The sequence below is a fragment of the Talpa occidentalis genome, unplaced genomic scaffold (genome assembly GCF_014898055.3).
Source record: "Talpa occidentalis isolate TD23 unplaced genomic scaffold, MPIMG_talOcc4v2.1 talOcc4.2, whole genome shotgun sequence".
Lineage (NCBI taxonomy): Eukaryota > Metazoa > Chordata > Mammalia > Eulipotyphla > Talpidae > Talpa > Talpa occidentalis.
In genome coordinates this window covers 85,356,205-85,379,923 of record NW_023602073.1, presented here as the reverse complement: position 1 = coordinate 85,379,923, position 23,719 = coordinate 85,356,205, and the positions used below count along the sequence as shown (strand labels likewise).

The window sequence follows — 23,719 nt, the reverse complement described above, 5'->3', positions numbered from 1 at the left end:
AAGCTTTAAGCATTTGGGATTGTGGTGAAAAATTAATCATGAGAAAATTGATCTTTCCTACAGATTAAATTCAAAGATAATATATTTTCAAAGACATGGTGTTATAGATTATGAAAGTATACTGCTAAGTACTGATTTGGAATCAGTTTGGATAACATTTTATATTCTTTCTTCATCTATGAAATGAAGCTAAGAATCCCTACCTGATAGGGTCAATTTTACCATTAAAATGAGATAATACATATAAAATACTTAGTATTGTGCCTGATAGAAGGTTTTTCAATAAAACAGCTTTCCTTTTAATGTATAAATATATGTGTGGCATTTTCTAAACTTTTCTTCTGTAGACTGAAATAGAGATTTTGTTGTCCAGAGTCAAGGGAATTGGCAGGTTTTTAACTATTACTCGCACAGAATTCTAGTACTTCAATAGTATAGAATACAGAGTGATTCCATACAATATGTTTTCCAAGCAGTCATCAATCTTTCAAGGCCCTTCCTGGCCAAGTGTAATATAAATACTTGAATGAGATCTTGGTGCTGACATTTAGAATGCCATAGCATTCATCTGCACTTAATATCTGTCACTGAAAAGGCCTGGCAGCATTGCAGTCAGTTTCTTCTACTGCCAAGGTGTTACAATCTAAAAAAAAAAAAAAAAAAAAAGACAGGTTAGGCCAAGCTTGGTTAATTTGAGTTATGCTCCATATCAGGCATAAGCCAGAAAGAGCCATGTCACATGGTTTTGTTATTGTATCCTGTATGCTTGAGTTTTGAACATAAAAATATGTTTATAGATCACTGAATTAAGTTCAGCACAACTTTTATTCAGGTCCTATTTTCATCAACTCAGGCAGCCATACAAAATACCATAAACTGGGTAGCTTAAAATCTAGAAATTTATTTTCTCACAGTTCTGGAGTTTGGAAATCCAAGGGCAGGGGAGCAGCATAGTCAAGTTCACCTTTCCTTGATAAGTGCTCACAGAAACAGAGAGCATTCTCGCTCTTCCTCTTGGCTACCAGTGCTATTGGGCTAGGGTCTCACTCATATGACCTCATTTAATCATAATTTCCTCCTATAATTGCTGTCTTCACATATAGTCACATCAGGACTTAGGGCTTCACCATATAAATTTTGGGAGGATGCAATTCAGTATCCTAAGTGGGGAGAATTTCAGATCAGTAGTCTGCAACCAAGGTTTTGAGATAATAATAATAATAATGTGGGATATTAATATCCCACAGTAAGACTATGTAGACTACTAAAACATCAAGTTTCTTTAATTTTGATCAGAATTTTAAAAATTAAAAATTGTACTTTGTATATGCCTATGTGGTTTTTATGAAAAGCAATAAAATGTCATTTACTTGGTTAGCTAACTTTTAACACCTTTAGGTTTTTTTGTTAAAAATATCAAACCTAATAGTGAATCCTCTAGGATCTAGAATCAAGATACTACCAGTGTACAGGAAATGCAGAGGACATAAAATTATGTTAAGTGATACCTCAGGGATGCAATCTACAAAATCCCTAATGTAGGAATAGCTACAGGACAAATATCCCAGTTTCTTCAATTAGAAAGAGAGAGGACAATAAAAAAGGAACTAGCTATTGATAGCACAAAACTTGGAATGATGTTCAGCAACTCTAGCACATAGTCCAAAAGGTTATGCTCTGTATGAGTCCATTTATAGGAAATTTCTTTGGAGCTGATACCCAAGAATGGTGTTAATCTCCATGCGACAAAACTCTGGCAATCAGTGCAGCCAGGGCCCCATGGGTCCAGGCACAGGGCCTGGAAAAGCTGCCAATTAGGTGCCACTTCCCTGGCCAGCATGTATTGAATGAACATATATGTTATGCTGGGCACCAGAAATGATCGGAGGGAATAAAATGTGATTTTGCAATGAGACTATTAAATCAGAATTAGCAATTAGAAAACTCCTAAAAACCCATAATATTAGCTTTAAGGACACTAAAGACTATGAGAAGACAGAGTTCAATATAAGCTGAACCACACAGAGAAACCTTCATACAAGATTTGTCAAAACAAGTGGTTTGGTTGGAATGAGTGTGGATTTCAGAGTGTCTAGTATAAATAAAGGTAAGTAGCAGGAACAAGCATGGGCGAAGTGAGCAGCTGGAATGACAGCAATCTGTATCTGAAGTTATTGTGCAAGCCGAGGAAATAGCTGACCAACTCCAGGCCATTGCAAATCAGGCAGATTACAGTGTTCTTAAGCATTGAATCATCCTTGTAGGTTTTTGAGTAGGAGAAGAGTGACCTGACAGTATTATGAAAATACAAATTAAAGTTTATACAGTCTGAGAGGCAGTTCAACCATCTATAAAATGTCCTTTAAAAATTTACATCAGTAGATATTTGAAAATTATTGGATACTAGTGACAGACAGAGTTGTGTGTACTTTGTGAAAGTCCATCAAACCGTATATAGTATGTATGTTTCCATGTGTGTGTTAACACAAAAAAATTTTTTAATGCTTGCTTTGGCAGCATATATACCAAAAATTGTAAAAATAGAGAGAAGATTTGAGTGACCCCTGCACAAGGATGGCACACAAATTCACAAAACATTCCATACTAAAAAAAGAAAAAAAATCACATAATTGGCAGGATGTGGAGAGCTCAGCAGGGACCACCAGATGTGTTACATGTATACATCTATGAACACATGAATAATAAGAGAAATAATAAATCTGTCACTAACTTGCCCAAGGTGATGCAAATGGTTATTGGTGGAGCTTGGTCAGGAATTTTTAGGTGACCTGATTACCAGTCCAAAATGACTGATATATAGAAAATGATAAGGATTTCATTCTTTAAGATAGCACCTACTGAAGGTCCTGGGTATGGTGGCCTTCCTTAGTCTACCTACCTTCCTACGTATTGGAGAAATCAACAGATCATTAGCATTTCCCAAATACAGGCTGGAAGTCTTTTATTGAAGATTTGCATCTAGGGCCTCCCAGGTGGCACAGCGGTTGAGCGCTGGGCTGCGAAGCTGCCCGCGTCCCCTGCAGCGCCAGTTCTATCCCTGGCTGGCCGACGAGGGTCCCACATGGCGTGCAGACCTCTCCTGCCGCTCCTGCTGCTCCCCTCAGCAGTGTATTTCGTTAGCCTGCCAGTTCTGCTCCCCGCTCTGGCTCTGGTGAATTCTCTCACCCTCCTGCGCTTCTGACTGTACCCAGTGCTTGTATAAATAAATAAATAAATCTTTTTTTTTTTTTAAATAAATAAATAAATAAATAAAAAGATTTGCATCTAGGCATAGATAAGAATATCTTACTGCCCTCACATTTACCCTTCACATAGATGAGAACTTTTCTGAACTAATTAAAAATGCATTTTTTGGTCATATATATACGTATAAATACAAACACATTGTAGAGTCAACTTGCCTATTTCTGAGATAGTGTGCAAGGACTGAGCTACAAGGAAACATGTAATACATGGGACAAGTAAATTGTGATGTTGTTTGTTCAATATGATCTCACTTCTGTAATAATATATTAGAAATATACAGAAAAATAGGATATTTACAAAATGTTGTTTACCTCTGTGGGAGTATTATAGTATTTCTTTTTTTGGATTTTCAACAATAAAATAAATGTAATCAGGAAGTAAATTGTTTTTTAGCTTAAAAATATTTTAAACAAGACAATCTAACTTCTTGTCTAGATAGTGACATGCATAAATCATATCTCAGCACTTTTCTGTATCACTATAAAAGGAAACATTTCAGTGGTCATTTTCCTCTATATAATGGCAATTAACTATTGAAATGCAAGTTTTCCAGCAGTTAATCATTCAGTCCAATTTTTAGAAGACATTTCATTTAGACATAAAATTTCGGAAGAATACAGGCTGAGAGTGCTGTAACTATCTATCAAAAGAAGCTACATAGGGCCTCCCGGGTGGTGCAGAGGGTTGAACGCTGCTCTGTGAAGCTATCCGCAGCCTCTGCAGTGTGGGTTCGATTCCTGACCAGCCAGGGAGAAACCCACATGGCGTGGCAGACCTCTCCTGCCTCGCCCGCTGCTCCCCTCAGCAGTGTATTTCGTCAGTCTGCCTGTTCTGATCCCTTCTCTGTCTCTGGTGAATTCTCTCACCCTCCCGCACCTCTAATCTGTACCCCAGTTCTTATATATATAAATACAATCTTTAAAAAACAAAAAAGCTACTTAAAATGTGTAACACAATAATAAACCCCCTCGAAAATGTTTCTGCAGGTATGCCGGTATCCTCCTGGGCATCACAAACACATTTGCCACTGTTCCCGGAATGATTGGGCCTGTCATTGCTAAAAGTCTAACCCCTGATGTAAGTAGATAATTTGCTTTTAAACTGAAAAGGTTTAAAGAGTTCACCTGGAGCTGCACAACTGTGACAAAGTTGAGTGTATTGTAATTAAGGATAAAATTCTCAATGTTTATTCATATGCAGTTCTTTGTAGCATAATGCTAAATGCCTTAAAGAGTAGGAAACTATATTTTCAAAGAATACTGTTGGAGTTTTAAATAGCATAGAACTAAGTTAAATGAACATCTCATGGCTAAAACTGTATTTAGCATGATTTTTTTTTTTAATAGAGGCATGCTTTATTTATTTATTTGTTTGTTTTTGTTTATACATGCACTGGGTACAGTCAGAAGCGCGGGAAGGTGAGAGAATTCACCAGAGCCAGAGCGGGGAGCAGAGCAGGCAGAAGGACCGAAGTACACTGCTGAGGGGAGCAGCGGGCGGCAGGAGAGGTCTGGGCGCCATGTGGGACCCTCCGGTGGCCGGGGAGCAGCCGGGGATGGAACCGGCGCCGCAGGCCGCGGGCAGCTTCGCAGCCCAGCGCTCAACCGCTGTGCCACAAGGGTGGCCCTGTATTTAGCATGATTTATACCACATTAATAACTTGTGTCTTTGGTTTGAACAAATAAAAATTGGCAATGTAAAATTATTCAAGAGATGGATCCACAAAAGTGAGGTGTTAGGAAATCATGTGAGAATGAATGAAGAACAGCTGAAATAAGACTGTTTAGAGGAGCATAAGACTTGAGAATACATGATAGGTGTCTTCACACATTTCAAGGACTACAATATAAAATTTGGTGACTTATTCATGGCAATTCCACAAAGATAGAGAGAAGTTATGAGAAGACAATAGGCAGTTTTTCTGTTTAATGCTGTTACTTCATGGAATTGTCTGTCTACTACCTTAAAGGCCCTGAAATAATCAAACATGTATTCAACAAGCGTTTCTTGAGTGCTTATTAACATGCTAAATACTGAGGATTTAAAGGCAAAATAACAAGCTTCTGTACTTGAGAAGCTCATCTTTCAGAGATTATACATAATTGCATAGTTAAAATGCAGTGTGACAGCTATTGTAGAAAGAAATATGTGCAGAGTGCTTTGGGCACAGAGTAGGAATCAGTCAGTTTTGTGGACTAGGAACATAGAGCAGTCAGCCAGAGGCGTAGTCAAGGCTGATACTCAGAACTGTACAGCAAGCCCTTAGAAGCAGGATGGGCCCCAGATTGGTCTGACCTGAAGGTGTCAGTGGCAAAGAGCCAAATCAGTAAGCAGAAACTCAGCATTATAAAAGACTCCCTATATTGTAGGAGAAATCGAAATAAATGACCTCAATGACCCCTTCCAACTCCATTTCTATTAAAAAAAAATCTAATGGACTAGCTTAACATATTCAAGAGACTGCCTTAAACCTCTAGAAGAGACTCTTTTTTTGTTGTTTGTTTGTCTTTGTGATCAAGTTAACACAATCTAAGCCATAGAATTTCAGGATACATGATTACCAGATATACAGATTCCAAATACATATATGTTCTCCACAGGTAGTATCCCTATTTCTTCTCCACTCCTACCACTTCCAATTCCTTACTTGAATGAGTCGATGCCTCATTACTATTTCCTCTCACTTAATTGAAAAGGATTATTAGGAAAGGGTTTTTTTCCCCCTCTTCTAAAATGCTGCGTCTCAATATGGGTATATCAGAAATATTTAATATTCATGGAACATTCTGCCAATAGAAGAACCTAAGTCAACATATTACTATATATTAATTTCACTTATTGTTGATAATCCTAGCACTTCTGCTAGGGAGTCATGAACTCCTAAAGTTTTAAATGTTTATAAAGTAAGAACTTAAACTGGATTTTGGATATGTTATTACAAAACGTGTATTTAAAGTTATTCAAGGATATTACTTCTAAAAAGAAAAAAATTGCTTTAACCACTATAACTGCTTACAATTAAAATTTGCGGGCCTCCCTGGTGGCGGAGGCGGTTGAGCGTGGCACTGCAGGGGCTGTCCGCAGCCCCTGCAGTGCCGGTTCGATGATTGCAGCCGGCCTTGGAGCAACCCACATGGCGAGCAGACCTCTCCTGTCGTGCCCGCTGCTCCCCTCAGCAGTGTGTTTCGTCGGTCTGCCTGATCTGTTCCCTGCTCTGTCTCTGGTGAGTCCTCTCACCCTCCCGTGCATCTGGTCTGTGCCCCAGTCCTTTTATAAATTTAAAAAAAAAAATGAATCTTTAAAAAAAAAATTTGCTACACTGCTTCATAAACTTTTGGAATGATTATAAATAATAATGAAATAGGGCCTCCCTGGTGGTGCAGGGGTTAAAGTCTTAGGGCTATTGGGCCTCTCTGGTGGCTCATGGGTTGAGCACAGCACTATGAAGCTGTCCACAGCCTCTGCAGCACAAGTTCGATCCCCTGCTGGCCAGGGAGCAACCCACATGGCACAGCAGACCTCTCCTGTCTCACTCGCTGCTCACCTCAGCAGTGTATTTCAGTAGATCTGCCTGTTCTGCTCCCCACTCTGTCTCTGGTGACTCTTCTAACCTCCCAACCCCCCGCACCTCTGGCCTTCACCCCAGTTCTTGTATGCATAAATAAGTAAAAATAAATCTTTTTTTAAAAAGCTGAAAGTGTGTAAGGTTCACTTTTGCTACAAACAAAACAGCATTCTCTAAAAAATGGCAGAGTTTTTGTTAAAAAAAACAACTAGGAGCTATATTAGAGTTTTAGTACAATTGATTGATTTTAAGTCATTCACTGCCACCAAAAAAACTGAGGTATTATCTTATTCTGTAGACCACAGTGAAGCCTTGTCTTAGGAATTCTAAAAGGCTGTCAAACATTTTCCTGGTAAATAATGCAATGATTAACTGATTCTACCTCTAGAATAGTTATACATTGTTAGCATATCTAAATAGTCATTAAAATTAAGAGTGCTAAGATTTATTTTTCACCAAAGTATATTCATCTCAGAATAGTACAACTACAAAGGGCTCCTTGCTTTCTGCATATTTTTCTTTTTCCCTAAATACATGACCTTATACTAGCTTCCTAGTGACTTTCCTTTGCTGCCTCATTGCCAATTAATTCTACTGCTTGTTGGATTTTTTGGTGGTTTTTGTTTGTTTTGCTATAAGAAAAATGCTACAAATGCTACAAATGTAGTACTCTGGTTACATTGGAACTATAAGAATTTTAAAAATGTCATTAAGCTTAGTCACATGACCTGGAAATTAGATAACTGCCTGAAGTTTTTATACCACTGGATTATGCATTGATCAATTATTTTTGATGATCTCTTATTGAATAAATTCCATGTATGTCTTGCAGGCCAGGCCTCAAAAACTGAACTTCAGAGTCCATCTCCATCTTTATACCTCTCACCTGTAACAACTTGGGAGATGATATACAGGCATAATACTTCCCTACTTATACAGAATCCAAAGACATGTACACATTTTATTTGTTTTAAAATTAAAGTATATTCCTTGCTTTTTATTGAAGTATAACATGTATATTTTAAGTGCACAAATCCTAAGTATCCAGGTGGACAAATTTTTACAAATTTAATACATACCTATAGCCAGTACCCAATAAAGAAACAACATTAACTACCTTGCAGAGCACCTAGGTACCCCTTCCTGCCATTCCTCTTTGACCCCCATTAAAAGGAATCACCATTCTGACTTTTAACACCACAGATTAGTTTTGTCTCATTTTAAGCTTCATATAAATGAAAGCATCCAATATGTACTTTTTTGTATCTGGCTTCTTTTACTTAACATTTGTGTGTGAGATGTATCTGTGGTGTTGTAGCTCATTCATTCTAGTGCTGTATAATATTCCATTGAACAAATACAGTCATGTGTCTTAACATTTTGGTCAACAACAGACTGCATATATGACTGTGGTCCCAGTGGGCTAAACCATATAGCCTAGGTGTGTAATAAGCTGTACCATCTAGTTTTGTGCAATTATACTTTATGAATTTCACACAACAAAATTGCCTAATAACACATTTCTCAGGACACATCCCGAACATTAAGTGCCACAGTTCCCTGTTGTACATTTGGGTTGTTTCTGGCATGAGGCTTTTACAAATAATGCTACTATTATAATAGTCTTGTGACACCACATTTTTTGCTAATTGAACTACAAACAAAAAATTTTTTCATTTGTATTTCTTTTCTTTCTTTCTCTGTAGAACACTATTGGAGAATGGCAAATTGTTTTCTGTATTGCTGCTGCTATTAATGTATTTGGTGCCATATTCTTCACGTTATTTGCCAAAGGAGAAGTGCAAAGCTGGGCTCTCGGTGATCACCATGGACACAGAAACTGAAGGAACTAATAAATAATCCTGTCTCTATTAATGTATTTTTGTTTATCATGTAACCTGAAAGTGCCTTTGATATTTAATGTGTAAACATTCTATATACAAGAAAAAAATTGTACTTGGATTAAATTTTTAAGGCTTATAATCATGAAATGTCACCAGATTACTAGAATTAGCTATTTTTAATTATTAATAAAGCACATACGCTGGAACTTATACTGTAGGGCCACAGACCTGGTTGCAAATCAGGTAATATGAAGTAGAGGGTTTGTGTTTACTCTTAATAGGCATACTAAAAGGAATGCGCTGAGATGGACCCCTCTATAACTTTGCTTAATTAACTAAACCAGATAATCCTCAGGTCTTAGTAAATACTTGTTTTTGTCTGCTTTCCTTGCAATCCCTGACACTTAGGTCTCAAACTTTAACATCTCCACAGAGCAGCCAGCCACTGTCTAATTTGGCCTGGCAACTTCAAGGAGGGAAGCATGCCCAAGCAGCTGCCAAACATTCCTTCCCTGGCTTCAGGGCCAGTGCCCAGCCTTTACCAGGAGCAGCATCCAAGACCAGGGCAGTGCCAAGTCTCTGGATAGTGTTCTTCCACTGGGAGCTGTTAATGTGTCGGTAAAGCCCTGAGTGGCAGGAGCAATGAGATCCATGGCTGTGGCCTTGACTCATCCTCAGACATTCCCTTCCCAGCACACTGGGTTATTGACTGGCATGTAACCTGCCAAAGAAAAATGGATGCCCCATTAACCACAAATACCCTCATCCTTGACTAAAACTACCTTCAGGTAAAACAGAGAATAAATTTTCAAGTTCTGTTTTATGAGCTGCACCAAAATTAGAAACAAGTCAGCAACAAAAACCTCTCATGTCTTCTTCTGTCTATATGTTAAGTTTCTGGTTGCCATTTGAGATTGAAGTGACTTTCACTTGGCCAAGTTATCTGAGACCCAAGGTGTAATAATCTTTATTGCAGCTTATGAAATCATATTTTTCCAGTTTTATCTGGACCATCTTCCAAGGGTTTTGGAGTCATACTTTAAGTGCATTTATGTGATTTAGGATTTGATTCATGTTTTATTATGTTTGTTCAACACTACCTATAACATTTTAACCAAAACTTCAATGTAATATCATGTTAATACATTTATGTAAATCTATTTTTAAATATGTAAATAGCTTTAAGTTGCTATTGGTGATATTTCTATTATAAATCATCAAAATAAATCTTTTGGATTGATTTTTGGAACTGACCATTCTGTGATATTTGCTGGTGTCCACAGTGGCTATTTCACATTTTTTTCTGACGTCCTTCTCAAGCTACCAGTCTACCTCTGCATGCATCTCTGCCAACCCCAGGCTGAAGAGATTTAGGCTAAGTGACTCAGCATCAGAAACCTTGATTGCCATCAACCTGTCCTTCCTAGCTCTGAAAAGGGTCCCATCTTCTGGCTAAAGAGTATAACTATTTTACTGATCTGTATTCTCCCACCTCCTCTGAGATCTTGCTTCATTAATTCCTCTTTAACTTGCTCCTTCAATCTCTACCTCCCTATTCTACCCTTTGAAAAAAGCAAAGCTACAGAACTCCCTGGGTGATGCAAAACACACACACACACAGTCTACAGAATAGCTCTGAAATGATACTCAAGAAACTGGAAACTGGTTACTTTCAGTGAGAAAAAATAAACAACCAAGGTATAGAAAGGAGAAATGTCACCCAATGTGGCAGTATAGATGTAGGGTAAGGTAAAAAATCAGGCTTTTCTGCCCTCCCGCCATCAGGGTAGATGAGGGAATCCTGTGATCCTGAATGCATGCCTGATGGTGGGCACCTGAAGTAGATACACCTGCGCCAAGACTGTGCTTTTAAGGGCGGCATCACAGGGATGCAAGAAGCCGAGAAAGCAGCAGCAGAAGCCGAGCAGAAGCCGAGAGAGAAGCAAGAGAAGCCGAAGCAGAGAACGCCAGAGAGCCCAGATAGAGTGAGGATTTGCTGGGGGCTGGGAGGACTGCCAGCCTCCCAGCCCCCCAGCACCCCTGCCTGCCATATGCCTGGTGAACCCCAATAAAAGACCTGCAAAAACCCACTGAGGACTCTGACTCCTCCTTTACCCAGTCTGCATGGGATCAGAAAACCTGCACTGTGTCCTGTCCTGCCCCTTAAAATTGGCATAAGTCGGCAAGATGATCCATGCAGACAGGTATGGAGCCCTCCGAAGACCTGGAGGGACTAAGGAGTAAAAGACTACCTGTGACGACGCCGGAGACATCATGGCGACCCAGGAGATGGACAATGTCCAGGATCTACGGGATAAGACCTCGCCAGGAGGAGAAGGAGATGCCCAAGAGTACCAGCCAATGACACCTGAAAGGACCAGCCAACGACCCCTGAGGCAGCAGAATCATCGGCGAAAAGTGGACCGCGATTCAGAGCTCGCCAGTGCTGTCGCAGGGAGAGGCCAACGGACTTCGACTGCTGGACATGGACTGATGAACTTGGACTGACAATCCCGCCAGAAGGGGGAGGATCTTGCAGGTTGATATGTTTTGGGACCCTGGGGGTGGAACAGTTTTGTTTGTAAACCCCAGGAGATGGGAATCTGGGGGTGGCCAGTGGGCCTTGATGGCCAAAAGCAGCATGCGCATGCCCAGCAGCCAGGTGGAGGAGAAAAGCCAACTGAGAAGGCAAAAGCTGGTACTGATGCTAAGTTGAGAAGCCCTGAGTGGCTGTTAAGCAGCCTGAGTATGCTGAAGACATGAGTCTCGTAAAATCACCTGTGGGTGATGCCCTGCTCATTCTTGAGTGAGGGTGAGGAGCTGAGGAACCCGTCCTTGGGGGACGGGTGGGGAAGGTGGCTTGGGGTGGAGCCCAAGCCGCATGTAGAGTTTGGATCCCCAACCCATGTGCTTGTGCAGTGGGTTGGCCTGAGTGCAGGGGTCTGCAAGTCGCATTGGTGGCTATGAAGGCCGAGTGTTGGAGCAACTGCAGACAGAAACCCTGAGGGTTGGCGATTACCCCCAACAGAATTGAATTGCCAATCCCAGAGCGAGTGCATCCTGGGGGTGGATGCTGTGTGTGGCTTGTAGCCAAGACTACAGCCAGAGAAGGCCAGGAAGCCTGACGGCTCCTGGTGTGTTACAGTAGATGCCGTGAGTGATTCCCCTCCCTCGTATGAGCAGTGCCTTCGGCAGCAGATTTGGTGGCTCATCTGCTGGTACCAATAATTGTCTTTTGCACTAGGTTGGGGCCCTGCCTGGACTTATTTGTGTTCTGTTGTATTTTGTTATATTGCGATGTATTTGCTTTTGTGGGCCATGGCTGCATTGTTTGTGTTTGCTAAGAAACAAAGTTGTGTATGTGTGGATTATGTGGTAGAAAATCCTGAGGGGGTGGACTGTAGGGTAAGGTAAAAAATCAGGCTTTTCTGCCCTCCCGCCATCAGGATATATGAGGGAATCCTGTGATCCTGAATGCATGCCTGATGGCGGGCACCTGAAGTAGGTACACCTGCGCCAAGACTGTGCTTTTTAAGGGCGGCATCACAAGGATGCAAGAAGCTGAGAAAGCAGCAGCAGAAGCCGAGCAGAAGCCGAGAGAGAAGCAAGAGAAGCCGAAGCAGAGAACGCCAGAGAGCCCAGATAGAGTGAGGATTTGCTGGGGGCTGGGAGGACTGCCAGCCTCCCAGCCCCCCAGCACCCCTGCCTGCCATATGCCTGGTGAACCCCAATAAAAGACCTGCAAAAACCCACTGAGGACTCTGACTCCTCCTTTACCCAGTCTGCATGGGATCAGAAAACCTGCCCTGTGGTCAGTCCTGCCTCTACAATAGACTATTCAGATAAATACCTCACTGAGAAAACAAAAAAGAAAAAAAACAACTGCACAAAGCTACTGTATAAACATCACCAGGTTCTAACTTGCTACTGGTCATCCCCAAATGCTTACCTTTGCAGGTTAGACTTGCTTAAAATCCAACCTTACTTCTGCACTCCCATCCCAATAAAGCTGGATGTTCTATTTATTCCTGCTAAAAATTTCATTTTTGGAGCCTCCCTGGTGGCACAAGGGGTTAAGACGCAACGTACGAAGCTATCCGCAGCCACTGCAGCACAAGTTCAATCCCGGGCCAGGGAGCTACCCACATGGCACAGCAGATCTCCTGTTCTCCCGCTGCTCCCCTCAGCAGTGTATTTTCAGTCAATCTGCCTGTTCTGCTCCCCACTCTGTCTCTGGTGAATCCTCTCACCCCCTACACCTCTGGCCTGTCCCCCAGTTCTTGCATGCATAAATTAATCTTTTTTAAAAAAATTCATTTTCCCAGTTGCTTAGGCTTGGACCTAGAATCATTTTTTATTCTTTCTCCCTAATCTCCTACCCCACCCTCAAGTCTAATTCACCATCTGTCTTTTTCATTCCAACTTTTCAAATCTCTGGAATTTTTTTTAGTATCTGACATCTAAATAAGATCCTTGTGGTTTTTGTTTCCTCTGAATAGAGAGGTCAAGTGATCTCACAGCCTTTAGGCTGATCCACCTCTGTCCAGCTTCCCACTCTGTAGGGTAGGTAAAATGTATCAGGCTTTTCTGCCCTCCCGCCATTAGGATAGATGAGGGAACCCTGTGGTCCTGAATGCATGCCTGATGATGGGCACCTGAAGTGGGTACACCTGGGCAGAAAGACTGGTCTTTTAAGGGCAGCGTCACAGGCATGCCAGCAGCAGCAGCAGAAGCCAAGAGAGAAGCCAAAGAAGCAGAAGCCGAGAGAAGGCCGGAGAGCCCAGAGTGAAGACCTGCTGGAGGCTGGGAGGCCTGCCAGCCTCCAGGCCCCCCAGCACCCCTGCCTGCCGTGTACCTGGTAATCCCAATAAAAACCTGCAAAACCACTGAGGACTCTGACTCCTCCTTTACCCGGTCTGCTGGATCATAGAAAACCTGCACTGTGTCTTTCCTGTCCTGCCTCTGCACACCCTGACTGGGTTCACCAGCCCAGTGTACCTCAAAGGACTTCCCTTTGCATACCCAATGAACTTTAGCTAGCTGCCTGCCCTCCTCATTCCTAGGCCCAACCTAATCCATCCTCATCTTCCACCACACCTGGTTACAGCTCCATTTACTATTTAATTCTTCCCCCACTGGCTCTCTATGCCCTTACTAACTTAATTCCTTGCTCCTGGTAGGACAATCTTCATCTCTACCTCCTGCATGACCCCTGATTTCTTCCATCTTCCCTGGTTTAGATGTGGCCTCTACATTTGATCCACTGAAACACCCTATTATTTATTTTGAGATGTTTCTTTACAGTAAACTCAACATATCAGGCTTAGTGATGAGGAAGATATCATTCATGCATACATGCATTAGACAAATGTAAGTATCTACTCTTCATCAAGTGTAAGTATCTACTCTTTGCTAGGCAACAAGGATACAAGAATGAGTTTAACACAGTCCTCCCGCCCCTCAAAGTCTCCCTGAAGTTCAGTCAGGCTTCTTAATCTAACTCCTCCACAGCCCTCTCATTGTAACAGGGTGGTCCCCAGGAAAGGGGGAGGTTCCCTGCCCCACCCAAGGGAGGGTGGAGCTGAGCAGGAAGAGGAGAAGCTGCAGAAGAGACTGAGGAAGGAGCAGGATGGAGCCAGGAGACCTGGAGGAGGCGCATGGAGCCTAGAGACACGTGAAGAAACTGTGCTTGTCTTTTGGTCGTGGACTGGGTGACACAGATGTGGGTGAGACCCGTGGGGAGGTGACAATGGCAGCTTTTGTCTTGATTTTGATTTTGCTCTTTTCCTTCCGGGCTTGTCTGGTTGTTTCTGGCCCTTTTCTGTGGGTCCCCACTGGAAGATGCTTTAGACTTTTGGCAGGCTTTGGGGCCTTGTTCTGGGCCGATCCCATATGGATGGACTTTTACCCACGAGGGGACGGGTAACTTTGGGTGCTTCACTTAGAAACTAGACTCTTTGCCTTACCTGTATTGTTTCCTAGTTTTATTAAAGTTCCTTCCCATTAAAGTCTCATATGTTTTGTGTTGATGCGGCGGATGGCAGAACCCATTTAGAATAGGCAGGTTTGCGGGGTTTGGGCTACCCTTCTCCCTGTCCTATAACATCATTATAAAACATAGAACACTTGTTTGTGTCTGTCTCCTTGTTAGATTCATCACAAACACCTGGAGGGCAAGTCCATTTGCTTTTTTTTTTTTAACTTTAAATTTTTTTTTAAAGATTTATTTATTTATACAAGCACTGGGTACAGTCAGAAGCGCGGCAGGGTGAGAGAATTTACCAGAGCCAGAGCAGGGAGCAGAGCAGGCAGAGGGACCGAAGTACACTGCTGAGGGGAACAGCGGGCGGCAGGAGAGGTCTGCGCACCATGTGGGACCCTCACCCGGTGGCCGGGGAGCAGCCGGGGATCGAACCGGCGCTGCAGAGGCTGCGGGCAGCTTCGCAACCCAGCGCTCAACCTCTGCGCTACCGGGGAGGCCCCCATTTGCTTTCTATCAGCCTCATCTCCCTTATAACAACATATGCTTTATCTTAATATCTTAGTTGTTTAAACGATATTAATCAGTAACCATTTGGTTAAATGGACTATAAATTAGATTTTTCATTTCATATATTGCTTTTTTCAATGTTGTTTTGTTCTTAAAAACATGTGCCAACACCTTTTAAAGAAAAAATGATATGCTAACCTCAAAGTAACTCATAAGTGGCAGTTATTAATAAATGGTTTTGAAAGTATTTGAAAATAGCTTTGTTCTATATAAGCAACATACTTCTCCCAGTAACACAACAAATATTTATTGAGTGTCATTATGTGCCAGGCTTTGTTTTTGCACCTGGGATACTGCAGTGAAAAGAAGTAAATCCCTTTTCTCATGGAGCTCACATTCTGATTTATCCAGCGTTTTTCTTTATAGGTTCTAGCCTTTAAAAACTTCCATGTAAATACATCATTCCACCCAACAAGGAAATCCAGTGGGAAATAAGCATGCCAAGTGACCTTGAGAATCAGGGTTATGAAAGAAAGCGAGACAAATGCTAAAGTCAGCAGTTTGTGTTAACCATTGATATGTCTTCCTTCAGTCCTTCATCTCCAAGAATCAGAGATAAAGATGTTTAAATTTAGGCCCTGTCACAAGGAAGACATTCTTCTCTCTGAGCTTATCACTGCTCAAGATAAAATCCTCCCAGTAGAAAAAATATCAATAGAATATTTAAATTTGAAGGCAGGAAGGACACTGTAGGGAATGGATGGGTTCCTTTTGGAAAAGCATGTACTAATTCAGATAAATAGAGAGGGGTTACTGTTTAATTTCAGTTAAAGAATACATCATCTTTCTCATAGAAAAGTAAGCTAAAATGGATTAGAAAACCTTTTCAGATGTCTCTGTCTTTTAGAGCAACCATAAGCAGAAAAGCCAATTATAAAAGTTCATACTCCAAGAAAGAAATATAGGAAATACTTTGCAGGAGCTCTGCTACGGAAAGCTGTCAGGACAGGCCACTGAAAAGAAATGAAATGTAAGGAATTTTCTGCCACCTTTTTTCATGAGGCTTGAAGAGGAAGAACGCTAGTAATTTTCCAAGTGCCTGTTTACTTTCACTTTATCTTGATTTTGGGGGAGGAGGAAGCCTAGCAGTTCCACGTCACCACCAGTGAGAAGGCACTATTGCACAACTGAGCTGAAAAAGTATCTTAAACTACCTGTTTCCCCTTCATCTGCACCTTCAAAAGACCATGATAGGCTGGACTTTGGACTGAGGAACCCTGGCACCCTGAACACTGTATTCAGTATTTTCAGGAAGTGCCCTTCACTGAAATATCTCACATTTCCAACAGAGTCATGGCCCTCTCAGAATCAAGTGGCATGTGGCCTCAGTCTTCCTTTCAAGCACACCACAAATAACCCTAGGTTTCCGGTGTTTTGCAACTTCACACTCACTCCACAGTCTGAAACTTGAGCTCCCCACACAAGCTTGGTTGAGATTGAAAGAATCTGAATAGGATAGTCTGGTCTTTTTAATGCTTATGAACTGTTTTATGTGAAGTATTGGGATGCTGTTAGAGGAAAGTCAAGTGAATGTATTGTATAAATTACCTATATAATATTGTCTAAATTACCTGTATAATATATATTACCTGTAAAATTACCAATATTACCTATATAATATTGATCATAATGCCCCTTCCCCCTTTTTTTAAACACTGGGACAATGTTTCAGAGGTTTGCAGTCCTTTAAGCTGTTCTAGCAAATGGTAGGAAGTTTATCCTGGGACATTTACAGAATTTTCTTTGTCAATGCTGTACCTCGCTTCATGTTCACAGTAAGCCTGAATATTCAGGGAACATTCTGGGTTAGAGATATATTCTCTTATCAATGGAGAGGTCATTGGTCCTGACAAAGACCCAGCTAGTAACTGTAGCTCCCAATGCTAACTTCAACCAAATAAGCCCACTGACTGAAAGTATTAAATTAGGCCAAAGAAAAACTCCCTAATGATAGGTGTTTCTAGCACAGAATCAAAACATTATTTTAAGAAAAAAATTATTTACTAATTTTTTTTTAAATCCCACAAGAACTCTTTTGCATAAGAGCTATAAGATGTTTACCTTCTCCTAGCATAAGTTGTATAATCAAAGCAACTCCAATTGGGAATTGTTGTAACATTATTTTAGTTCTGTGTATGATATTACAAAATATCTAATTATTCTATGTTTATTCTATAGAACTATGGATTTTTAGTGTTTTCTAGAAACCTAAGGAACTATTCAGTTCCTTCTGTGAACAAATTCAACTCATTATTTTCACCAATATACCAGTTTGAAAATTGACTATTAGGACACTCCAGTGGGGTGCAAAAGATCCAGCCTCCCGCTCTGCTGTTACTGAAAATTAAACTTCCTCCAAGAAGAACTGTTCACATTCCATTCTTGACTCCATAAACCTTGTTATTTCAAATTATAAAGTTTAGGGGAAGAATGTCAGTTCCCACTGGCAAGCGAAAACTCAGAATGCAGAATGGGGAAAAAATCAGTCCAGAAACCACACCCTGTGTTTCCTAGACCTCCCCTCCCATATCTTCCCACTTCCTCTCTCTATGACAGGCTCTCCTCACATATGGGGGTCTCTAACTCTCACCCACTTCTTAATTTTCGCTGATAGCAGAAATGGTAGCTGCAGAGTCATTACAGGTACCATTGGCCTCTGTTCTTTCTGGAAAGCTTCCTCAGACAACAGTCCTTTCTGTCCTCATTTTTTTACCTGCACAGTAAAATGGAGCCCAACAAGGCTAATGAGGTCCAATAGAACTCACTCGTTAGACATGTTCTGGTACTCACTTTCTCTGGGTTTACACTAGCAGAGGTGCATGCATGTGTGGGTGCACATTATGAGGTCTTCCACTGGAAATCTGGTAAGGTTGGAAAGAAGCATGGAACGGATTGAACCGGGACAATCTGAAACTATCAAATGAAGAACTAAAGTAGATGAGGAAATAGTGAAGACATGTTTAAAATTATTGAATACATGTAGTAATAACTAGCCTTATATCACAAATAACAATCTTTGTAAATTTCCCAGAGTAATTTGCAGTGCCATTTTACAGGTGAGAAAACAGAAAAATCACACAACTCAGTAGTAGAGACAAAATTCAAACCAGGTCCCTCTGGTGTTACAACAGAATCTCCTTAGTCTTATGTGATCCTATAACCATTAAAAATCATGTTTGACTAAGAACTAACTCTTGAAAGTGACTAGAGAATTGAGGTTAACAGAGTGTAAGTAGGGGAGGCAGAGCAAGGTGGGGAGGGAGCAAGGGACCATCATGGTGGACTTCAAGGTGTTGGGTATGGTGTGGTAACACCTGAGGGAGGAGATCTTGCACTTCTAATACACAAACAATGATGCAAGCCAAAGTTACTGCAATTTTTTTAAAAATCATTTTTGAGCACTGTTGATGGGCAAATAAAAATCATAGAACATTTTTTGGAGAAAAACTTGGTAATAAGTCAAAATAAAGCAAATATTTCATTGAACCATCAATGAATGAGCCAGTTACTTATGTTCACAAAGCTTAAAAAATACTTGAACTAGCACTGAGCATTTTTTTTTTTATTATTGTTAATTTCCAACAATAAGGAAATTGTTTAAGTTCTGGTATGTTCATGGCAGAGAATACAATGCAGTCATTATTAAGAATGAGAAAGACCTGAGATAGACATATAGGAGAGTATCCATACTTTATCTTGGAAAATGAGAGTTACCTAACAATATATATTGTTTTAGCCTATTTTTATTAACAAACATGCAAATTATATATACTTCTTGATATATACATAGAAAAAGATCTGTTAATAATAGTTATGTAAAATTATAACCAAAGAGAAAATATGTTGGAAAATATCCTTAGGGCCTAAGAATGGGCAGTTGGAGCGATGGATTTTACTGTATTAATAATGTACTTCAACAAAACAAATGACAGACCGGAGGAGAAATTGCAACATCTTATCATTATAGAAGCTTAATAGCTAGAATATTCAAAGAGATCCTGCAGATCAACCAAAAAAGTTAGAAAATCCTATAGAAAATATGAGCAATGAATAGACAATTAACAGAAGATGTCAAACAGAAGATGTCTATGAAGAAATGCTCAAACTCCCTATTAACTACAGAAATAGAGACATGCAAACTAAAACTATAATGAGTTATTACTATAGACCCATCAAATAAGCAAAAATTAGATAGTTTGATGCTACCAAATGTTGGTAAAGGATATGAGTAGAGGGGCTTCCTTGGTGGCACGGGTATTAAAGATAGCACTATCAAGCCATTGCCAGCCACTGCAGCACCAGTTAGATCCCAGGGAGCTAACCCACATGGCTCAGCAGACCTCTCCTGTCTGGCCCACTGCTCCCCTCAGCAGTGTATTTCAGTAGATCCACCTGTTCTGCTCCCCAATCTCTGGTGAATCTTCTCACCTCCTGCACTTCTGGTCTACACCCCAGTTCTTGTATGCATAAATAAATAAATCTTTAAAAAAAAAAAAAAAGGATGCAAGTAGATAATATAACACTTTTTGTTTATATATTCACCAGTTGGACATATTTGGATTGTTTCCACTATTCTGGCAGTTAAGAAATGCTGTTTGAACAGTCATGTACAGATGTTTTGGGGCAGGTATGTATTCAATTCTCTTGAATACCATTTTTTTAAATAAAATATGCACAGGAGGAAAAAACTCAACTCCTACAACAAAATGTTAAGTAATTATTTACAGGTAGTGGGATAATAAGTAATTAAATTATTTTTCTCCTTTGAAACTTTTATTATTTACATATCACATTTTCAAAACTTGACTTTTTTAATTAGAAAAAAGATCTCTTTTATGCAAAACTCAGGGTTAGTTCCGGAAATGTTCGGCTGGCGGTGGATCACTAAACACAGGGTCTCTGGCGCTGGAGCTCAGACTGGTCTTCCCTGCTCCCCTTCTTCATGACTCTTCAAACTTTACACCTCACCATGGGTGTAAAGTGGTTTCTGTGACCTACAAAGTGGCTCTTATTTATATTCATGTCAGCCCACAGGCCATGCCAAATGACCCATATTTACTTGCCAAAAAAAATCCAGACACCATGTAGGACGCCTTTTAGTTTTGCTGCTTCTTCCATTCCCTTATCCTCGCGTAATGGCTATCACTGTCGCCGCAAGGACTTTATATTTTTAAAAAATACTTCTAAAGAGCTGATTATTAAAGTGATCACCCTAGCGCTCTCCCTCCCCCTCTCCCTCCCTCTCTTTCCCTTCTCCCCTTCCCCCCTCATACTTGGTTTTTTTCAGAAGCTTGGAATACACTGCAGTTTCGCTGCCCTAAAAGCACTCGCGGCGCGCACATCGTTTTACCCTGAATAGCATAGAAATTCTCCAGATTTGAGCCACTTGCTGGTGAAACATGGACTGTGGGCACTTTCCACCAGGGTGGGGCAGAGCAGATATTTATAGCGCTCAGGAAACGTATTTGACTCATATTTTAGCAGACTCGTGAATCAAAACTATCAAAGACTAGATTTCTTTTGTCTTATGAAAGGCAAGAAAGAAGATGACTATTAGAGCAACCATCTCTGCGCGCTGGCGGAGAGAAAGCACAAAGAAAAGAATTTGAAATGACTCAGCCGGGACTGCGCGGCGGCCGCGGGTCTCGAGAACAAAGCAGTCACAGCTGGGCCTCTGATCCGACCCGGCCTCCGCGTCTACACCCGCCTATGTGCGGGGGGGTGGGGCTGCCCGCAGCTCGAAGCAGTAAGGAAGCTTAAAAAAAAAAAAGTGACTATAAAGCCTCTTGCTTTATAACCTAAAATGCAGACCTCTTAAGCTCACAATATAATTATGATGACTATTTTGTAAAATTGACAGGAGCTGTGGGATCTAAAAGCAAAGATCCCGAGTCTCACCTCCAGAAGCCAGAGTCACCGCGGCAGCAACCAGATACCAAAAGACCCCAAATCAACTCCCATCTGCACACGTTTTCTTAACTTCCCGAAAACCTTCCAGAAAAAGGCACAAGCGTCCACATCACAAGCCTTTGCTTCCAGACCGCGGGAAAAGGTTCGCTGTAGTTTTAGGAGGCCAATTTGGGCAGCAGAGGATACCAATCTGCCCTTTCAGGCAGGAACAGGGACTCGGGGAATAAGCTGGCCGCAGGCCTGGTGATGAGGAGGCGGTTTCTGGAAAATGCAATACTACAGAACGTATTGAGCTCGGAGTTTTCTTGTCCGGGGCTCAGTTACTCTCGAGGAATATAACAGTTGCAGCCAAGATTAGAAAATCAATAGAATGTGTTTAATACCCCGTTGCTTGTCAGAGTTGTATTTGCTGGTGCAAGGGAAGAAAAGCAGTCCTACCTGGGGCAGGCCAGCTCTGAATACCTCCGGGAAGCCCGACAGGGCCCCGCCCAGGGCGAGCCAGGGTCCCACACCCACCCTGACACCCACCCTCTAGCCGCCCAGATGCAGCCTGGCAGCCACGTGCGGGGTACAGCATTGCTGGGGGGAGGGAAGGGGTCTGGCAGCGAGCGCCCTGCTGCGGAAGGGTAGCTTGGCCTCTGTGTCCAGGCAACCCATGGAGCACCCCTCCACCCCCGTAGATGGGTCACCATGTGTCCTGCCCAGAACAGTTTCTAAAAGCCCATGATGACTTCCAAACTCAAAAGTTGCCCCTCAAAACTCCCTCTCCACCTCTGAGAAAACACTAAGACCCCAAAACTGATACCCTAATCCCCGATACACTGATACATGCAAGTTCCTCTCCTTTTCCTCCAGATGTGATAACCATGCGGTTTGTCTTCCAAGCCAAGATTTTTGCAAGGAAAGAGATGCTAGTAATAATTACAGCCAGACAACAGCAGAATATTTGTCTGGGACAAACCAAGATACTAATATATGGGGTCACCTTGGGGGATTTGAGCAGTTTGTACTCAAAGCATGCTTTATTCCTTACACTTTTCTAGTGACAGGGAAGGACGGGGAGTGAAACAGGTAGATGTGTCATTTAAAAATAAAATAAAGCCCAATTCAGCATTTTGAAAAATATCCTAGTTCATTAAGAACACTTAGACCAAATTAGTGTATTTTGCAAATACTTGGAGATTTACTTGTAAATGCTCTAACAATTTCTGTGGATGTCAGCAGAGCTGGGTTAGCCAATGCTACAGGGGATGTGGAACAAGCCTGATTGTGCCAGATCTGACAATGGTATTTCGTCTCAGGAGAGTCTGTGCATTATTCTCATATACACATAGTTGTTACATATATACAGAATTTGGGGGAAAATAGAGTTCCCCCCACTTAACATTAACATCCTACCTGCCTAGCTATGTGTAGTCAGCAATAACCAACCAATTTTTTTAAACAAGCTCTCAAGGTACTCTGTTCTAGGAATTTTACATATAGTAACTCATTTAATCCTCACAACAACCTGATAAAGTAATATATTGTTATCAGTCCCATTTTGCAGATAGGGAAAATGAGGCTATACAATGCCCAAAATCCCACTTCTAATAAATTGCAGAGATGGGTATAGAACTAGGGAGTCTACTGTCAGAATCCATGTACCTAAGCACTACACTATGCTGACTTAACCTTGAATACCTCCTATGGTTGATAGATGTGTGAACCGGCTTAATTAAGTATATTTGCTAAAGTGCTTAAAGACATGTCTCACTGTTGCCATCAGTTATCCCAGAATAAAGTTGCTACTAGAATTCACCTCAGGGTATAAAGCTTGTAGCCGTGTGATGCAGCCTTCTTTTTCTCTAACCCTCAACTTCAGCTAAACTAAAACTCCAGTTTGTACTTTCCTGCCTGGGCATTTTCTCTGTGCTTTTCCCTCCACTTAAAATGCGTCACAAGCCAACTTTCCCCACTTGACAACTTTTGTGTTTTTTTTTATTAATTTATTATTTTATTTTATATATTTTTTACATCATTTTTCATTTTTGCACAATGTATGCATTTTCGTCATGGTTATAGTCCCCATACAATTCCCACCCCCCTTGTTTTCATCCTACTCCCTTCTCCCCCACCCCTGTACTGTGTCTTTGGTTTATAGTTGCTTGTTGATTTTGATTTTTACTTTATTGGAATCCCATCTACATTCAAGGCCTTCACAACACTGATATCTTATTGTCACAGAACACAGAGAGTCTTTCTCCAGAGTCTGAAATCTGACAGCCTTTATTGTCTGTACCACTCATGGGCGTACTTTTCTTACCTTTACTCAGTCAGCATGCTTTTCCCCACGACACTTAGCATGGCACATTTTCAAATGTATAGTTCTTAGTGAATGTATAACCCCACATTGTTTTCCCTTCATCCATCCCTCTTAAATATCTGCAAAGAAAAACAATATATTGATTATTTCCAAAAGAGCCATAATTTTATTCAGGTATCTGCCCCTCTCTAGTTTTAGAAAGAGATTTATCTGAACTAGTGTTACCCAATAGAAATACAAAGCAAGTCACATATGAAATTTAAATTTTTTTTTTTTAA

At 41.1% G+C, this 23,719-nt stretch overlaps 1 protein-coding gene and 1 non-coding gene across 2 annotated transcripts in view; both read left to right on the top strand.

Annotated features, from left to right (window-relative positions):
* The window catches only part of SLC17A5 (solute carrier family 17 member 5), a 54,506-nt gene extending 44,585 nt beyond the window's left edge, over window positions 1-9,921 (top strand). The window contains exons 10-11 of the mRNA XM_037519972.2: window positions 4,254-4,344; window positions 8,539-9,921. Coding sequence (XP_037375869.1) covers window positions 4,254-4,344; window positions 8,539-8,676 — 229 coding nt within the window. The 3' untranslated portion in view covers window positions 8,677-9,921. The remainder of the gene's footprint in view (window positions 1-4,253; window positions 4,345-8,538) is intronic.
* LOC119253600 (U6 spliceosomal RNA) lies at window positions 2,502-2,609 on the top strand. The gene has a single exon (XR_005127136.1). It is a non-coding gene; the product is annotated as a U6 spliceosomal RNA (small nuclear RNA).
* Window positions 9,922-23,719: the final 13,798 nt, after the last annotated feature.